This window comes from Neoarius graeffei, chromosome 25, assembly GCF_027579695.1.
Source record: "Neoarius graeffei isolate fNeoGra1 chromosome 25, fNeoGra1.pri, whole genome shotgun sequence".
Classification (NCBI taxonomy): Eukaryota; Metazoa; Chordata; class Actinopteri; order Siluriformes; family Ariidae; genus Neoarius; species Neoarius graeffei.
Genome location: NC_083593.1, coordinates 39,980,362 through 40,000,088, shown reverse-complemented (window position 1 = coordinate 40,000,088; position 19,727 = coordinate 39,980,362). Strand labels below are relative to the sequence as shown.

Genomic DNA, 19,727 nt, shown 5'->3' with positions numbered 1-19,727 from the left:
TTTAGGAAAAGCCTATTAAATTTTGTAAGGCATGTAATCAGCATTTAGAAACACCAATAAATCTCGGAGTAAATCTCAGGTGACTCTGATCTTAACTATAAATCAAAACAAGAGCAGTGGTGTAAGTGTATCAAAGGTCATGACAGCTGTGATTTTTTTTTTTTAAGGCCACATACCTCTATCAAATGCCAGTGGTGCGTTCGGCCCTACCAACATGGCCACCGCTCCAGCGCCTCCTGTTGGCCTGGCACTGCCTGTGGCGTACACGGCGATATCTCCAGCCACAACCAGGGCGTAACGACCTGCAGCGGGAAATAATAAATACAAATTACATATAAATACCAATAGGGATAAATACTATGAGCATGAAAGTAAAATTATTTCAGCATGATGCACTTAATGCTTGGAAAATCTAAGAGTAAGCATAATTCTTTAAAAAAAACAAAAAACCCTCCTTTATAATTACTCAATTTCATCAAAGCTCTCAGTCTCAGTGCATTTATAAATAAATGATGGTCAAAGCCAGAATGTATGAGTAAGCAAAGCTTACCGTCCCAGGAGCTGGACTCCACCCAATTGACAGCATTGAAAAGAGCAGCAGTGCCTCCATAACATGCATTAGTAGTATCGATTCCCTCCACGTCTGTATTTCCTGATTCTTCAAACAGCTGCATTAATACTGTCTTCACCGACTTCGACTTGTCGATGATGGTCTCTGTGCCCACCTCAAGTCTTCCCACGCTGTCATAGGACAAAGCGTTTCTCTCCATAAGCCGCTGCACGACAGTCAGACACAGCGAGTTGATGTCCTCCCGGTCGGAGCAGAAACCCATTCGTGCTTGCCCAAGACCGATGGTGTACTTCCCTGTTCCTACACCATCAAACTCCTCCAATTCTGCCTGGTCTACATACTGGGACGGAATGTAGACCTCCATAGCAATGATGCCCACATCTTTGGGCCAAGTGGCTGAACAGCTCACAGGAAGAGAACCAGGCATTGTGATTGGGCTGGAAAAGAAAAAGGTGCACTGCTCAAGTGATTCTGCCTGCACAGAAACAACTGCTGACAATTAATCCTTTCATCAGAATATTTGAAAGCATGTTCTGTGACTGACGCACACACTTGCAACACGTGCAAGTCCTCTGTAATAAGATTAACGGTTTAATGGGGGAAAGGTCAAAAACTGTTATCCCATGACCTTTTACCTAGTTGTCACATCAAGCTGTTTACAACAGTCCCAAAATGGCGCTCATATTGGCTTTGAAGCACAGTACACTGAATATACAGCGTGGGCCATAAGTTTCTGAACACAGGGGAAACGAACCCGTACGAAAAACTGATTTTAAGCATAAAATATGTTCCACACATGGGTGCCATTATTTTTAAAACAGATTAGAATACACCATCAGTATTATTTCTATTAGTTTTTCTCTTGACAAATGCATCATTCAAAGTTATCTGCAAAATTAAAATCAACATGTTAATTCCACCTATGTACGGAAATTTACTGCCCACTCTGTATAAGTGTATAAGCCATTATTTCATACCCGACATGTTTATGTTGTATTTACAGTATATTTATTACTCATCTGATCTGCGTGTGTGTGTGTTGCTGACTGTAGAATAAATTTCCCCTCGGAGATAATAAAGATATCCTTGATCAGTCAAACAGGAATTTAATCAGTGACTTGGACCACAGTCATGAGAAATGGATAACAAGGTCGCTGTGCTTCAGACCTTTAAGTGTACATATACAAAGAATAAAGAACAACTAATCATGTGTGTATAGCAAAATAAAAAGGCCTTACTTTAGATCAGTGATTCCCAATCCTGTTTCTGTACATTTTAGTGCTTTATGTACTCTACCACACTCCAGGAAGTGCTGATCATTAGCTGGGAGCAGGAAAGTGAAAGTACTCCAGGATTGGGAACCTGTGTGTTGTATCATCAAACCGTAGCACAGCTTTCATTCAGTCAGTCACTCACTCATTAGTTACTGTCTAACAAGACGCCTTTCAAAACAACCTGAAACAAACAACTGCACAATAGATATCTCATCTCGTTATCTCTAGCCGCTTTATCCTGTTCTACAGGGTCGCAGGCAAGCTGGAGCCTATCCCAGCTGACTACAGATGAAAGGCGGGGTACACCCTGGACGAGTCGCCAGGTCATCACAGGGCTGACACAGACGACCATTCACATTCTATGCTCAATTTAGAGCCACCAGTTAACCTAACCTGCATGTCTTTGGACTGTGGGAGAAGCCAGAGCACCCGGAGGAAACCCACGCGGACACGGGGAGAACGTGCAAACTCCGCACAGAAAAGCCCTCGTCAGCCACAGGGCTCAAACCCAGACCTTCTTGCTGTGAGGCAACAGCGCTAACCACTACACCACCGTGCCGCCCCACAATAGATATGTAAAACTTACAGAAACTTTGGTCCAGCAGTAGTTTGACCTATAAAACAATGAAGTAGTGTCCTGGTGGCAGAGTGAGCAGCTGACAGAGCAATCAGTCGGCTAAAGTGAACATCCTTCCTATAATTGGCTTACACGTTAAACTAACCAGATAAATATTCAAACTCAACTACACACACACACACACACATGGCCAATAGGCAGTTTCAGGACTTACATACCTAAAATTAGTCAGTCATTCTAAGACATCAGGTTGAAGCCATGGCCTAATGGTTAGAGAAGCAGCTTTGGGACCAAAAGGTTGTCGGATTGATTCCCTGAACCAGCAGGAATGGCTGAAGTCTGTTTGAGCAAGGCACCTAACCCCCAGGCTGCTCTGGGTATGTTGTACGTCGCTCTCGATAACAGCGTCTGCTAAATGCCTGTAATGTAATATAATGTCTAAGAAAAGTCAACATTAGTTTAGGGAATTAAATAAAGTAACACACAGGTCAATAGTCGGACCTCTGGTAGTACTTTGCAGTCCATTACAACCAAAACCTCATGCCATAAGACCAGCTTTTACTCCCCGCTGCAACTGGTTTCATCAATCAGGTCTCAAATCTCTAAACTCTGACTCTAACATGAATGCACTTTGTCTCCGAACTGCTATTTTGCACATTCATGGTCATCTTAATTCTGTGAACTTTTATTACACATTCAGGCTCACACTGTATAGCTTGGCTATTTATTTAACCCATTGCACATATTCTCTTCTCACACACTTATGTCATGACTCATCATCACCATCATCCTGTGACCTGATTATTTTTGTACATTCCGGGTCATACTGTCCAGCTTGGACTTCATAAACAACCCACACACTTTAAATATGTCTATTATTTTTAATTCTACTTAGCTATATAACTACTTTGTCTGTTTTTAAATTATCTTAACTGTTCAAGCACCAAAACAAAACCGGACCTGGCAGTAAACTCGAATGTGGTTCTGGTTCTGATAGTTAGCAAGCTAGTCAGCTCCAAACACCGCTAGTGTACATTATGACGAGGTGTGACGACAGCTAGCTAACCCGGCTAAACTCGGCGGAAAACGAAAACCTCACGATTCACAAATTCATTTTTACTCTAAATAAATCAGTTTTCTCAGAATAATTACAGATAACAGGATATATTCTTACCTTACAAACATATAACACACACAAAAAACCGTCAATGTCAGAAAGTGAGGAGTTTCTGCTCCTTCCCGCAGATCATAAGGTCAGTTGTTTTCTAACGTGATCGTGCAGCCGGACAACAATAGCGGACGGACCGACTTCCGGTTTAACACTCAGACAAGCGCTCTGTTTTAGCCTGCTATGGTAACGCTGTCTTTCAAATCGACCCCTAAATATTTATGTAGTTAATTAATAACGAAACTACTGTATGTTGAAAAATGTTGCTTTGTTTGTGTATACAGTGTTCGAAAGTCTTTCCTGAGATTATTCTGAAGTGTATATATATATATATATATATATATATATATATATATATATAGATAGATAGATAGATAGATAGATATTTATGAAGTGTATATATGGTATGTAGTATATATTTATTTTTGTAATTAAATATTTATATAGATATTTATGAAGTGCATATATATGGTATGTAGTATATATTTTTGTAATTATATATTTATATGAGTGATTCCATGCTTATGGGTACTGAAATGGGGACATGAACTTCTCATCTCATTATCTCTAGCCGCTTTATCCTTCTACAGGGTCGCAGGCAAGCTGGAGCCTATCCCAGCTGACGACGGGCGAAAGGCGGGGTACAGCCTGGACAAGTCGCCAGGTCATCACAGGGCTGACACATAGAGACAGACAACCATTCACACTCACATTCACACCTACGGTCAATTTAGAGTCACCAGTTAACCTAACCTGCATGTCTTTGGACTGTGGGGGAAACCGGAGCACCCGGAGGAAACCCACGCGGACACGGGGAGAACATGCAAACTCCACACAGAAAGGCCCTCGCCGGCCACGGGGCTCGAACCCGGACCTTCTTGCTGTGAGGCGACAGCGCTAACCACTACACCACCGTGCTGCCCGGACATGAACTTATTTTTAAAAATTCACCTAAAACCATTTCTTTTTTTACCATCAGGTCACAAAACATGTAATCTTTAATGAATGATATGTTAAAAGATAACTTTAATTTTCTGAGATGTAATAAAAACATATTTATATGCCAAAGTCAGAACGTAACAGAAGTGTTGTGGACGTATATATTCTCAATTTTAACAATGTAGAATTACTTTTTGAAACATAGGAAGGTGATGTTTTAGCAAATATAATTAATAAACATGTGTAGTAGAATAAACATACACATTCTTTCAATAAGATTAACATGGTATACAGTGGTGCTTGAAAGTTTGTGAACCCTTTAGAATTTTCTATATTTCTGCATAAATATGACCTAAAACATCAACAGATTTTCACACAAGTCCTAAAAGTAGATAAAGAGAACCCGGTTAAACAAATGAGACAAAAATATTATACTTGGCCACTTATTTATTGAGGAAAATGATCCAATATTACATATCTGTGAGTGGCAAAAGTATGTGAACCTCTAGGATTAGCAGTTAATTTGAAGGTGAAATTAGAGTCAGGTGTTTTCAATCAATGGGATGACAATCAGGTGTGAGTGGGCACCCTGTTTTATTTAAAGAACAGGGATCTATCAAAGTCTGATCTTCACAACACATGTTTGTGGAAGTGTATCATGGCACGAACAAAGGAGATTTCTGAGGACCTCAGGAAAAGCGTTGTTGATGCTCATCAGGCTGGAAAAGGTTACAAAACCATCTCTAAAGAGTTTGGACTCCACCAATCCACAGTCAGACAGATTGTGTACAAATGGAGGAAATTCAAGACCATTGTTACCCTCCCCAGGAGTGGTTGACCAACAAAGATCACTCCAAGAGCAAGGCGTGTAATAGTCAGTGAGGTCACAAAGGACCCCAGGGTAACTTCTAAGCAACTGCAGGCCTCTCTCACATTGGCTAATGTTAATGTTCATGAGTCCACCATCAGGAGAACACTGAACAACAATAGTGTGCATGGCAGGGTTGCAAGGAGAAAGACACTGCTCTCCAAAAAGAATATTGCTGCTCGTCTGCAGTTTGCTAAAGATCACGTGAACAATCCAGAAGGCTATTGGAAAAATGTTTTGTGGATGGATGAGATGAAAATAGAATATTTGGTTTAAATGAGAAGCGTTATGTTTGGAGAAAGGAAAACACTGCATTCCAGCATAAGAACCTTATCCCATCTGTGAAACATGGTGGTGGTAGTATCATGGTTTGGACTTGTTTTGCTGCATCTGGTCCAGGACGGCTTGCCATCGTTGATGGAACAATGAATTCTGAATTATACCAGCGAATTCTCAAGGAAAATGTCAGGACATCTGTCCATGAACTGAATCTCAAGAGAAGGTGGTTCATGCAACAAGACAACAACCCTAAGCACACAAGTCGTTCTACCAAAGAATGGTTAAAGAAGAATAAAGTTAATGTTTTGGAATGGCCAAGTCAAAGTCCTGACCTTAATCCAATCGAAATGTTGTGGAAGGACCTGAAGCAAGCAGTTCATGTGAGGAAACCCACCAACATCCCAGAGTTGAAGCTGTTCTGTACGGAGGAACGGGCTAAAATTCCTCCAAGCCGGTGTGCAGGACTGATCAACAGTTACCGGAAACATTTAGTTGCAGTTATTGCTGCACAAGGGGCTCACACCAGATACTGAAAGCAAAGGTTCACATACTTTTGCCACTCACAGATATGCAATATTGGATCATTTTCTTCAATAAATAAATGACCAAGTACAATATTTTTTGTCTCATTTGTTTAACTGGGTTCTCTTTATCTACTTTTAGGACTCGTGTGAAAATCTGATGATGTTTTAGGTCATATTTATGCAGAAATATAGAAAATTCTAAAGGGTTCACAAACTTTCAAGCACCACTGTATAGCTAGATTGTAATTAATTTGTAACAGACGCGAGATGGACAATCGTAACAGAAGTAATGTAACAGACATCATTTTGGAACTCATAGGCTTGACTTTGGCATATAAATATGTTTTTATTACATCTCAGAAAATTAAAGTTATCTTTTAACATATCATTCATTAAAGATTACATGTTTTGTGACCTGATGGTAAAAAAAGAAATGGTTTTAGGTGAATAAGTTCATGTCCCCATTTCAGTACCCATAAGCGTGGAATCACTCATATAGATATTCATGAAGTGTATATATATGGTATGTAGTATATATTTTTGTAATTAAATATTTATATAGATATTTATGAAGTGTATATACAGGGTGCGATTTGTCAAAAAACCAGAAGGGGGGATGTTTTTTTTTTAAATCATGAAAGGTCACAAAATTAAGGTAACAATAGGCTAACAGCTCAATAACATCCGATGATATCAAATGAGTAACACTAAATGAAAACGAACACTAAACCAGAGATAGTAAATTCATCTTCCTATCTCTCTGACTGAATACACGAACGCTAACACAACAAAGTTCGCATTGCTTGTCGCGTTGCTGTGATGTTTCTCTCCCTCCGGATTAAATGGACAGTGACTCGAAAATCACAAAAATACATGAATACTAAATGAACAGTTTGCTCTGATGGCGCAGTTCACATTGTGCGCAGCTTTCCGATTTAAACTGTTTTTTTCTCATCCTTATACTTCCTGTTTCATGGACTGTAACGGATTTGCTTATTTAGTAATTTTAATACAGAATTTACTTTGAAATTATAATCAGACACTCCAACGCCCCCCCTAAAAAAAAAAAAATCGGCCGTGAAAAAGGCGGCATCCGCCAAAAGGCGCGCTGTTTGCATCCCTGCAGATACATTGATGCAATGTAGATAATAACAATATCTTTGCGTTCTCATAGAACGCAAAGATATTGTTATTATCTACAATGTATCTATTTGCTGGGGACGTTCGTGAACATCAAAGCTGCCACTTCGGGTCATTTTGAAAGTGAGTGCAATGTAGACCATAGAAAACTGTGTCACAACATGCCTGTCATGTCAACTTTTTTTTTGGTTTGTTTGTTTTATTGACGGGGTTGTCCCCAAGGATTTTTTTTCAGCAGAGATAAAAACCAGAGGGGGGGGGATGATCCCCCCCAGCAAATCGCACCCAGTGTATATATATGGTATGTAGTATATATTTTTGTAATTATATATTTATATAGATATTCATGAAGTGTATATATGGTATATATTTTTATAGGTGTATTAATGCAGTTTGGATTTCAGGGTAGTTAAAAAGGGGTGGGAAATTAAAAAAAGTATTGTACTTCTTCCCACTCCTTTTTCGAACAATGTGTGGTGTTTTGTAATGTCTTAGCTCTTTATGTTATTTTATTTATTTTTTATGTATCGTTTTCTTTCTTTTGTATGTACAAATAGTTACATTTTTTATACATGTTCAAAATAAAAATAAATTCATTCATTCATTCTTAGGAGGTGGTCAAAGCAGAGGAGGAGTTCAAATATCTGGGGTCAACTGGACAAAGTAATGGTGAGTGAAGAAGACAGTGCAGGCAGGTTAGAATGGATGGAGGATGTCAGGAGTGATTTGTGCAGAAGGTTGCCAACAAGAGTGAAAAGCAAAAAGTGTTCAAGACAGTAGTAAAAGCAGCGATGTTGTATGGCTTGGAGACTGACAAAAAGACAGGATACTGAACTGAACTGGAGGTAGCAGAGCTGAGGATGTTGAGATTCTCACTGGGAGTGACAAAGTTGGACAGGATTAGAAACAAGAATATTAGAGCGACAGCACATGGAGGACGGCTTGAAGACAAAGTGAGAGAGGCGAGACTGAGATGGTTTGGACATGTACAGAGGAGAGATCCAGGGTATATAGGGAAAAGAATGCTGGAGATGGAGTTTGCAGGTAGAAGGAAAAGACGAGGAAAACCAAAGATGAGATGTATGGATGTGGTGAAGGAGGACGGTTGGTGCTACAGGAGGAGATGGAGGGACATTATCCGCTGGGGTGACCTGTAACGGGAACAGCCAAAAGAAGAAGATCCTTAGGACACTCACCCCCACCCCCAGTTTTCAAAACTATTCAAGTTTAGATCTGTGCTGCTGTATAGCCTAATTAAAGGTTTATACATATCGCAAGCCAAATAAATAATAGGAAAAATACCCATCCATCCATTATCTGTAGCCGCTTATCCTGTTCTACAGGATCGCAGGCAGGCTGGAGCCTATCCCAGCTGACTATGGGTGAGAGGCGGGGTACACCCTAGACAAGTCACTAGGTTATCACAGGGCTGACACATAGACAAACAGCCATTCACACTCACATTCACACCTACGGTCAATTTAGAGCCACCAATTAACCTAACCTGCATGTCTTTGGACTGTGGGGGAAACCAGAGCACCCGGAGGAAACCCACGCAGACACGGGGAGAACATGCAAACTCCACACAGAAAGGCCCTCGCTGGCTGCTGGGCTCAAACCCAGGACCTTCTTGCTGTGAGGCGACAGTGCTAACCACTACATCACTGTGCCGCCCATAGGAAAAATATATGTTTTTGTTAAATATTAGCAGCTGTCCTGAATTTGTTTTTTTGTTTTTTTTAGAGTAAAGAAATACATTGTCCCTCTTTAACAGTTCATTCTTCCTTCATAAACACTTCATCTTGGACAGGGTTACAGTCCATCCAAAGATTCAAGATTCAAAGGCTTGATTATCACATACACATCAACATCGCAAGACAACACTGTAGGCAATGAAACTCTTAACCTTCTCACTCATCCATACATATAGTTAAGAATAAACTAGTGATAAGGATAAAATATGAATAAGAATAAACAAATTAAATACTCTTTAAAAAATAATAGAATCTAAAATATGGAGGAGTAGAATAATAAGGCCCAAAGTGAAAAATTGTATGATCTGTAAATTATGCTTAATACCCAGTCTGATACCTGAGCTAATGACAGTTCATTATCCTGATGGTTTGAGGACACAAACTGTCTCCGAGTCAGCTGGTTCTGGACTGGATGCTTTGGTAACTATTGGATGGTAGTTGGGCAAACAGTCCATGGCTAGGGTCCCTGATGATCCTTAGGATCTTCCTGCAGCTCCTCTATTTGTAGAGATCTTGTGTGCTTGGCAGTTTGGACCTTATGATGCTCAGAGTGCATGAACAGGTCCAAACTGCCAACCTGACAAGACCTATACAGTCAGACAAGCAGCAGGAAGCCCATTCCCAGGGACACTGAATGCAAGATGAAAGAGTTCACCCCAGAGCATTTTTTAAGGATTTTCCACTAGGAGACCAACTGGTCTGAACAATACAATCACAGGCCCCAGAGTCCATGCGGCTGCACCGCTGCGGCATATTCTGTGATGCAAAATGGTTCACCAATCACCATACAGACAAACACACTGCAGTGACTACACAGCTATCAAGAGCAATTACCAAGCTCAAATGTTATGTCAAAGACACTCAAAGTTACACAGTCAGTGCGTTTACATGCACATCCAAATCGAGCTACTGTCGGTAATCGAGCTAAGGGTCCCAGCAGGGGTGCCAGAGAAATCCAATCCTACATACACACAAGTTAATCGAGCTATTGTGTGAGGTACATTGTGCACCCGAGCCACAGGTGGCGCTACACGCCCCATCGTGTTGGTACACTTCCGGTTGTCGTCATGAAGAAGAGCTATTCAAGAGTATAAACAAAGTTATCAGCAGTGTTGCCAGATACTGCTGACGTTTTCCAGCCCAAAACATGTTCAAATCCGCGAAAATGCACTTAAAACCGCCCAATCTGGCAACACTGGCAGTTCTGTGTTCACAGGTTCCGTGTTCAAGCTATTAGGCTTGCTCTAACAGACTGTATGGCTACAAACTGTCCTGCGCAGACCACTGTTTTGTCTCATCTCATCTCATTATCTCTAGCCGCTTTATCCTTCGACAGGGTCGCAAGCAAGCTGGAGCCTATCCCAGCTGTCTACGGGCGAAAGGCGGGGTACACCCTGGACACGTCGCCAGGTCATCACAGGGCTGACACATAGACACAGACAACCATTCACACTCACATTCACACCTACGGTCAATTTAGAGTCACCAGTTAACCTAACCTGCATGTCTTTGGACTGTGGGGGAAACCGGAGCACCCGGAGGAAACCCACGCGGACAGAACATGCAAACTCCACACAGAAAGGTCCTCGCCGGCCCCGGGGCTCGAACCCAGGACCTTCTTGCTGTGAGGCGACAGCGCTAACCAGTACACCACCGTGCCGCCCCCACTGTTTTGTAAGACAACTTATTTTGCACAATTGTATATTTTTCTAAAGTCCATTTTTTGCTTACAATTTAACTTATGTCTTAATAAACACACAAAAAGTTCAATTGTTTTGTTTTTATTGACATTCTTCAGATGTTGGACATCTATATATATATACACACACACACACACAAATACAGTGACTTGTTTATGTACACAATTCACAGCTATGCAACAGCTGTACAGATGTATTTGGTGATACAGTAAGTGAGCTAAATTTTAACATTGCAAACAATGCCACAAAAAGAAAAGATTCATGCCGTTGTCATGCCGACCGAGGCTGTTGTGTTTCCCGCTTGTGGTCTCGTCACTCATCACTTCCGGAAGGGGCAGTGCTGAAGTAAGTAGCTCGAATACGTAGCTCAATAGGGTATACATGCACTAAGTAGCTCGGCAGAAATCGCATAATCTAGGTCATGTAGCTCGATTCCGAGAAATCAAGTTCGGTTCAATTTCAGCCGAATTAAGGTGTATACGTGGCATTTTGAACTTCGATTTCAGTCGAGCAACAGCAGAAATTCGATTCTCTCTATGTGCATGTAAACGCACTGAGTAATGACATCGGATTCTGACATCAGCCATCTCAGTAACCAAATTTTAGTCTTGTTTTTCTTAACCAACATGATCTTGTGTGTATATCTTATAACAGTGGTTCTCAACCGGGGGGGCGCGCCCCCCTGGTGGGGCGCGGAGGTACTCCAGGGGGGTCGCGAGTAGGCTTCATGTATGGAGGAAAAAAAAAATCTGGGGCTAACAGGCTATAGTAGCTAAGCAGATGCAACACATTTACCCATGTCAAAATGCAGGACATTGGACTATTACATACAAATCAATACTATTATAAAATCATAAAATCTATCATCAATCTATCATAAAATCTTGTGTGTGTGGCCGCATCAGTCGGGGGAACTGTGATATGTTCCCAAGCCTTGCAGACTTTATCAGTAATGCAGGCACTTCCCACGATTTCTCATCTGTCTTTCAAGCAGCGTCAGAGCACCTGTCGGTAATGAGAAAACAGTTTGCGGCATACTTCACAGAGGATTATCGCTCTTTTGCGTGGGTTCGAGATCCATTTGTGTGTACTGCTGACGAACTTCCAGTTGACATGCAGGAACAGCTTATTGAGCTGAAGAGTGACAGTAGACTTAAGGCAGTCTTCACCTCATGCCCTCTTTCGACATTCTGGGCAGCATTGATGCAGGAGTACCCGCAACTGTGTGACGTAGCCTTGAAACTGCTCATCCCATTCGCATCGACCTACTTGTGTGAGGCAGGATTTTCAAAAATGACTGCGCTCAAAACGAAATATCGCAATCGTGCGCAAATTGAGGATGACTTGAGACTGTGCTTGTCAAACATTTCGCCAAGAATCGAGGATCTTTGTAAGGCAAAGCAGGCTCAGGTCTCGCATTAACGCAAATGCAGATCACAAAGGCACAGTAAAAAGTAAAACCTAAATTCACGCCTGGTCCCAATTCCCAATGATATCAATAGCCAGCTAATGATAAGCCTAATAAAATACCTAATAAAAACACTAATAATAATAATAATAATAATAATAATGATGTCTATTAATAATAATAGCATAATAATAATAATAATAATAATATCAACAACCAACAACAGCAATAATAATAATAATAATAATAATAATAATGCCTGAAAGAACATAAGTCTTGTACTACTGCCAACAGCTTAGTAATGATAATAGGCCATAATAATAATAATAATAATTATAATAATTATAATAATGCCCGAAAGCAGATTAGAAATGTGGTGCTACTGCCAATTATAACAATAGCCTAATAATGATAATAGGCCTATGTATTTCTATGGAATGGATAATGCTACTACTGCTGCTACTGCTACTACTACTACTAATAATAATAATAATGATAATAAAAAATAAAAATAAAAATAAAAATAATAATAATAATAATCTAGCCCAGGGCTATCTATCTATCTATCTATCTATCTATCTATCTATCTATCTGTCAATATAAGGTGCTGTAGGTCGGGTGGCGTCACTGCGGGTGAGTGTGTTGGGGGGGGGAGAAGAGGGGCCCCCAACTGCAATGAACCAGCTTTGGTGGGGCCCAGGTTGCAAAAGGTTGAGAACCCCTGTCTTATAACATAGATCTTCGTTTTCCTTGTTAAATGTATACTTACATGGTACTTGGTTAATTAATTAAAACTGATTGAACCAAATGATAAGACATAACTTGTTTTAAAATTTGGTCTCCCAGTGAAGCTGGTTTGGCATTGACTAGGAGACTAAATCTGGCCACTGGGAGACCATTTGGTCTCCCAGTAACTATGTTAAAAAATGCTCTGGTTCACCCTGGATAGGATGCCAGTGGGAACACAATGGAAACACCATCACACACTTATCATTTTTGGACAGTAGGAGGAAACTGGAGAACCCAGAGGAAACCCATGAGAACATATGAAACTCCAGACAGACAGTAACCCGAGCTCAGGATTGAACCTGGAGCTGTGATGCGGAGCTGAGCGCTACTCATTGTGCCACCGTGCAGCCCACTTTAACAGTTAGAACATGAAAATGTCCAGGGTGCGATAAGCAGAGGTTCTAAGAAGTACTAATCTACCTGTGTTTCATGGGTTACTTCTTTATTTGTGCTTTTAAATAGTGTAAATGAGATCTTTTATAAAAAGCTGTCTGGTTTATTTTTATTATATGATTACTGGGATGATGGTTAAAAAAAGGTGACAGAAAAAAAGTTTTTCAGTGCCCCATTTTCTCATCTCATCTCATTATCTGTAGCCGCTTTATCCTGTTCTACAGGGTCGCAGGCAAGCTGGAGCCTATCCCAGCTGACTACGGGCGAAAGGCGGGGTACACCCTGGACAAGTCGCCAGGTCATCACAGGGCTGACACATAGACACAGACAACCATTCACACTCACATTCACACCTACGGTCAATTTAGAGTCACCAGTTAACCTAACCTGCATGTCTTTGGACTGTGGGGGAAACCAGAGCACCCGGAGGAAACCCACGCGGACACAGGGAGAACATGCAAACTCCGCACAGAAAGGCCCTCGCCGGCCACGGGGCTCGAACCCGGACCTTCTTGCTGTGAGGCGACAGCGCTAAGTGCCCCATTTTTTTAACCCTAATATTAAATAAGTTTTTACAATAGTAACAACAATAATGCAATTATTTCAGACAGTATGTCTACAGTGAATGTAAATCCTGTCATACAGATTTTTTTTGAACAAGTTATGATTATGACTGAATAGATTTAATGCACTTTTTATTTTGTTATTCATAAAATTAGACAGGATCTTTTTATTATTTTATTTTATACTATTAATTAGGTTTAAAATTCATAGCATTAAGCAAATTAATGTTTTTGTACAAACAGGGAAAAAAATACTTACCTATGCAAGTGTTCAGTTCTTCAAGAAATGATCTGACACTAAAATCAGAGTTGTGACTCTCGATGTGGATGAACACTGGGATGCGGACTCTGTCTTATTTATATCTGGTCAGAAGACATTACCTGAGCGAGCGCTATTCAGGTTTGAACGTGTTTCAGGCGCCCAATCAGGACAGAGAACCGCAGTTCTGAAGGTTTATTGCCCGCCCCCTTTTTAACGACCCACCAATCAGGATGCGCGTGGACAAGCCGCGCTGTGAGTGGCTCAATGGTGTGAGTAAATGACGGTGTATGGTGAGAGAGCGCTGACCAATCAGCGCGCGTCTTTCAGTCCGTCCTACGTGCGCGCCAATCCGCGAGATCTGGAGCAAGTTGACAAACATTCCCGGGGATGGATAAACAAGTCCGTCCTCAGTCTTAAACAGGGGAAGCACACGGGGACTCGGTCACAGTTACAGGGAAAGGGTCGTGCTCCACTTGGACATTTTTTTTTTTAAATAAGGAAGACTAATATAGCTTTGGAAAATATGAACAAGCATTTTATTTATTTAAGTGGATAAAGTAGTGATGTATGAAGGGAACAATTCTGATTCAGATTAACATCCTGGAGAATAAATATATGTTATTTACCAGCTGGCAGGTCCGTATCGTGAAATACCGTGACCGAGGTCAGTATTTAAGGCCGAGGTCACGGTATTTCACCATACGGGCCGACCTTAAGCTGGCAAATAATATATTTATTTTTTTCTTTACTAAATTTAGAGATGGGATTTATGGCTCTTTGATGGGATCCGCATCTTTGTGATCCGTTCTTTGAAAAGAGCCGTTCAAAAGACTGGCTCATTTGGCTCTTTTTAAATATTTATTCAGTTTTAAGAAGCGTCTAAAGAAGCCAGATCCCTCTGCTTAGACAGTGACATCAATATTTCTGGACATACCTTTTATATAAAGCAACCTAGACTTACATTATTGTAACCCCTAAACGCTCATAAATAACCATTAAAAAACAATGAGGGCTTCAATGAGTGTCCATGCAGAACGGCTTTTCTGTAAAAAAAAAAAAAGAACCCACTCAAGAACATAGTTATCAAGAACGCAAGAATATTTTATAGAAAAACACTTGTTTTACAAAAATATTTAAGTCTGAGATACAAAATAGATACAACTACAATAAATATAACACAAGAACTAGTTATCACACAAGAACATTTTAATAGAAAAAAACAAACTTTCTATATTAAAAATATTGAAATTGTAACAAAAATAGATACAACTAAACAGTCAGATAAATAGATAAAGTTATAACAAGAACACAAGATTATTTTAATAGGAAAAAACAAACTATTAATGCAAAAAATATATTATTATTAGAAAAATAGATACAACTAGACAAACAGATAAATAAATAAAATACACAAAAATAGAACAAACAAAATGACGATAGAATAAATTAAATGAACGTCCGTGCAAAGTAGTTTTCCCACAATATTATCATTAATATCACACAACAACATTATAAACTATATACAAAACAATTTGAACTATTAGGCAAACAGATAAAACTTGAATAAATAAAAGGCAAATGCTGTTTAGCCAACTTCTTGTCCTTGGGCAAAAAAGAACGACAGAAAGAACGGCTCCCCCAGCTCGAGACTCGGTTCTCATCGTTCATGCCTAGGAGCCGTTCAAAAGAATCAGTTCGTTCACGAACGTCACAACACTAACCAAATTCTAACAGAAAACGAGAGCGCCTGAAAGGGAAAACCGAGCCGAGCCGCCATTTTGAATCCTCATTCACGGCTGTAATGAAAATGGCTTCCTCCTCGGTATACAAGTGCACTTCCATGGCAGGAAAAAAACTACATTTTGCCGCCTATGTAGTCCCCTATTTATACAAATAGGAGTCATCCAGGATTCAGCCATGTTTTTGCTCGGCGTTAGGGCCTCTGCATGCTCTTGCGACAAGGCTTTTGCAGATAGCTTTTCGCAGACAGTTGTAATTTATCATTGAGTGGGGAGTAATAGGCGTGCGCGATGTTATTCACCGCCACAACGCAAGGGGGCGCGAAGTCGCGAAATCGCTAGGAGTAGTTGGTGGGTGTGGTTAGTGGTGTGTTTATCCTCCGGTTACTTATAATGACTAGAACTGGAGTCGTATAGATGTACGTACTTCCTCACTTCCTCGATCAACCGCTCTTCGTGCTGCTCCATCTTCGCTCATGTTTTTAAAAATGGCGGTCGTGACAACAAACCAAACCGGGAAAGTAGGGAAGCGGAAGTGCGTGTACAGCGGATGTAGAGTGGACCAATCAGAGCCCTCTTGTCTGCGACGCTGTCTGTGAGGCTTCTGCGGTGGTCACAATTTTTGGGAGGTGCGCGCAGAGTGTCTGCGAAGGTGGGGGGGCTACGCAGATGCCTTCTGCGACGCCATCTGCGAGGACTGCGTTGTCAGCATAAATTGGCCTTTAGCAACAGTTACAGGTTTTTAGCTTTCTCCTGAAATGTTTTCTTTTATTTCTTCTTCCTCAGGGTAGTAAAACTCGCTTTCGCTGTGAACACTGTCGTTATCGCTATCCATGATGTAAAATTAATGCTATTCTCCTGAGAAATGCTGGCAAAAATTTATAAGATTTTTGATAATCTTATAAATAAATCTTATAAAAAAAAGATAAATGTTGACAAAAAAATGCGACTATGTTTGTTGTTGTTGTGAATTAGCGAGTTGCCAGAGGTCCGTAACTGGGGTCTGTACCATAGGATATGGACCAGCTCGCCAGCCAATCAGAGCGCAGGATTTGGACCGTGAAAAAAATAAACAGATTATCTACAAAAAAAACCAAGAACCCTGAAGGAACATATACTTCCTTGAATAAAGAAACTCTCTCTCTCTCTCTCTCTCTCTCTCTCTCTCTCTCTCTCTCTATATATATATATATATATATATATATATATATATATATATATATATATGTCATTCCACCGAATCGGTGCCATTTCTGTCCCTAGAAAATTATATGTATAAATGCACATAAAAATGTACTTTAAAATAAATTTCCTTATTACGCAGAATGTCCTGCACATTGATCTGATTTCAAATTTAAGATATATAATTGTAAGGATGAATAAAAACTACCTAAAACACTGAAAAATAGCATGTGTTACCTGTCCCCGCACTCTAACTTTATACTTAACTATGAAATATTACGATTAAAATCCTTCAGAAACAGTATTTCTTTTGCACTGTTGTGTGACTCCATATCTTATCCATGGTTTAAATATATTTTTTTCATAAGAAATCCACAATATCTTAGTTATAATACACATTTTAGTCATGTCCCTGGGTTTTCACTCAGTCCTGTTACCCAAACATATTACCCCATCTGACAAATTTCGAACATTTCATAAATCACATGCTCAACAGGAAGTTACATCAGTTGTGTCTTCTGAAGGCCATGGGAAGACCAAAAGTTAGTTCTCTCATTTACTTTTCTGTATATTTGATGATTTTTTTAACTTTGACTGATAAGGTCAATGTCAACATACTGTCCTGTTACTTAAATTATTTCTTAGATGATATTTGTTTATTTTAAAAATGCAGATTTTTGGTAAATCCCTAGAATGTGCCAAGTGTGGTCATGCTATTAGCGATGACGCCATGTGGCTTAATTCCATGTATTAGCTAATCCTAGGCTAAAAACTCAGTCCTGTTACTTTCAGTCCTGTTACTCATATAAAGAGTATGCAGCCATCTTTGACTTCCAAACCTTGTAAAAAAATAAATAATGTAGCCTGAGGTTGACCAATACACATTTTGAATAGTTAAATATGTGTGTTATTATAATCAGTGTTGAAAAGATATAACAAATTAAGTTTAATTTGGGAGTGGTACCACAACCAAATGGCACCCATTCGGTGGAATGTCCCATATATATATATACACACACACACTGTACACACACACACATATATATGGAAGCAAACATCACACCATCTGTAAAAAAGTTGAAGTTAAAAAGAGGATGAGTCCTACAATAAGACGATGATTCAAAACACACCTCAAAATCTACAATGGAATACCTCAAGAGGCACAAGCTGAAGGTTTTGCCATGGCCCTCACAGTCCCCTGACCCAAACATCATTGAAAATCTGTGGAGAGATCTCAAAAGAGCAGTGCATGCAAGACAGCCCAAGAAACTTGTAGAACTGGAAGCCTTTTGCAAGGACAAATGCGTGAAAATCCCCCAAGTAAGAACTGAAAGATTATTAGCTGGCTACGAAAAATGTTTACAAACTGTGATACTTGCCAAAGAGGGTGTTACTATGTACTGACCATGCCAGGTGCCCAAACTTTTGCTTCAGGTCCTTTTCATTTTTTGGTATTTTGTGGAAAATATTAAAGAAATGTGTCATCTTTACTCTTATGCTTTTTGGTGATCAGTTCATCTTCTGCTCACTTAACTATTCACAGTGACAGACATTTTCAGCAAGGGTGCCCAAACTTTTGCATGCCACTATATGTATGTATATATGTGTATAGGACTTCAGTGGGAAGGAGCCTAGCTGGAAGGAGATCCAGGAGGTGATCAAGAAGGCTAGAGCAAGCTCAGCCCCAGGACCAAGTGGGGTACCTTATAAGTATAAGAACTGCCCGAAGTTACTCCACAGGCTCTGGAGGATCCTGAAGGTGATCTGGAGGAGGGGAAAAGTAGCCCAACAGTGGCTGTTTGCAGAAGGGGTGTGGATTCCAAAGGAGGAAGAGTCGAAGACCATCGATCAGTTCAGAACCATCTCGCTGCTCAGTGTTGAGGGAAAGATATTCTTCAGCATTGTTACAAGGCGCCTGACCAACTACCTCCTGAGGAACTCCTACATTGATACCTTGGTCCAGAAAGGAGGGATCCCAAAGGTACCGGGGTATCTGGAGCACACGGGTGTGGTCACCCAGCTGATCAGGGAAGCCCGGAAGAACAAGGGGGACCTTGTGGTGCTGTGGTTGGACCTCACAAACGTCTATGGGTCCATACCTCATAAACTGGTCGAAGAGGCACTGCAAGTTCAGGGACCTCATTCTGGACGACTACAACAGCTTCAGTCTGAGAGTCTCTGCTGGGTCTACAACCTCAGACTGGCATAAGCTTGAGAAAGGGATCATCGCTGGATACACTATTTCAGTGATCCTGTTCGCACTTGCCATGAACATGCTGGTGAAATCTGTTGAGGTTCAGTGCAGAGGGCCCCTCACATAGTCTGGTGTCCGACAGCCGCCCATTAGGGCCTTCATGGATGACCTGACTGTGACAACACCACATGTCCCAGGGAGCAGGTGGATCCTGAAGGGCCTGGAGGAAATGACCACCTGGGCTCGCATGAGCTTTAAGCAGGCAAAATCCAGATCCCTGGTGCTGAAGAAAGGTAAGGTTACCAACAAGTTCCACTTCGCACTTGGCAGCACCCAGATACCATCTATCACTGAGAAACCAGTGAAGAACCTGGGAAAGGTGTTTGACTGCAGCCTGAGGGAC

At 40.6% G+C, this 19,727-nt stretch overlaps 1 protein-coding gene and 1 long non-coding RNA gene across 4 annotated transcripts in view; one reads left to right on the top strand and one right to left on the bottom strand.

Moving 5' to 3' along the window:
* The window catches only part of hmgcs1 (3-hydroxy-3-methylglutaryl-CoA synthase 1 (soluble)), a 29,728-nt gene extending 15,432 nt beyond the window's left edge, over window positions 1-14,296 (bottom strand). Inside the window, exons 1-3 of one of the 3 annotated variants that reach the window (XM_060908190.1) lie at window positions 14,207-14,296; window positions 551-1,008; window positions 177-302 (exon numbers count right to left, since the gene is read on the bottom strand). In XM_060908190.1, coding sequence (XP_060764173.1) covers window positions 177-302; window positions 551-998 — 574 coding nt within the window. In that variant the 5' untranslated portion in view covers window positions 999-1,008; window positions 14,207-14,296. Of the gene's footprint in view, window positions 1-176; window positions 303-550; window positions 1,009-2,640; window positions 2,825-3,596; window positions 3,698-14,206 lie in introns of those variants that run through there. The other 2 variants (XM_060908188.1, XM_060908189.1) reach the window with 2 other exon arrangements.
* On the top strand, window positions 3,725-10,864 carry LOC132873694 (uncharacterized). Its single transcript, XR_009651591.1, has 2 exons — window positions 3,725-3,776; window positions 7,952-10,864. It is a non-coding gene; the product is annotated as an uncharacterized LOC132873694 (long non-coding RNA).
* Window positions 14,297-19,727: the final 5,431 nt, after the last annotated feature.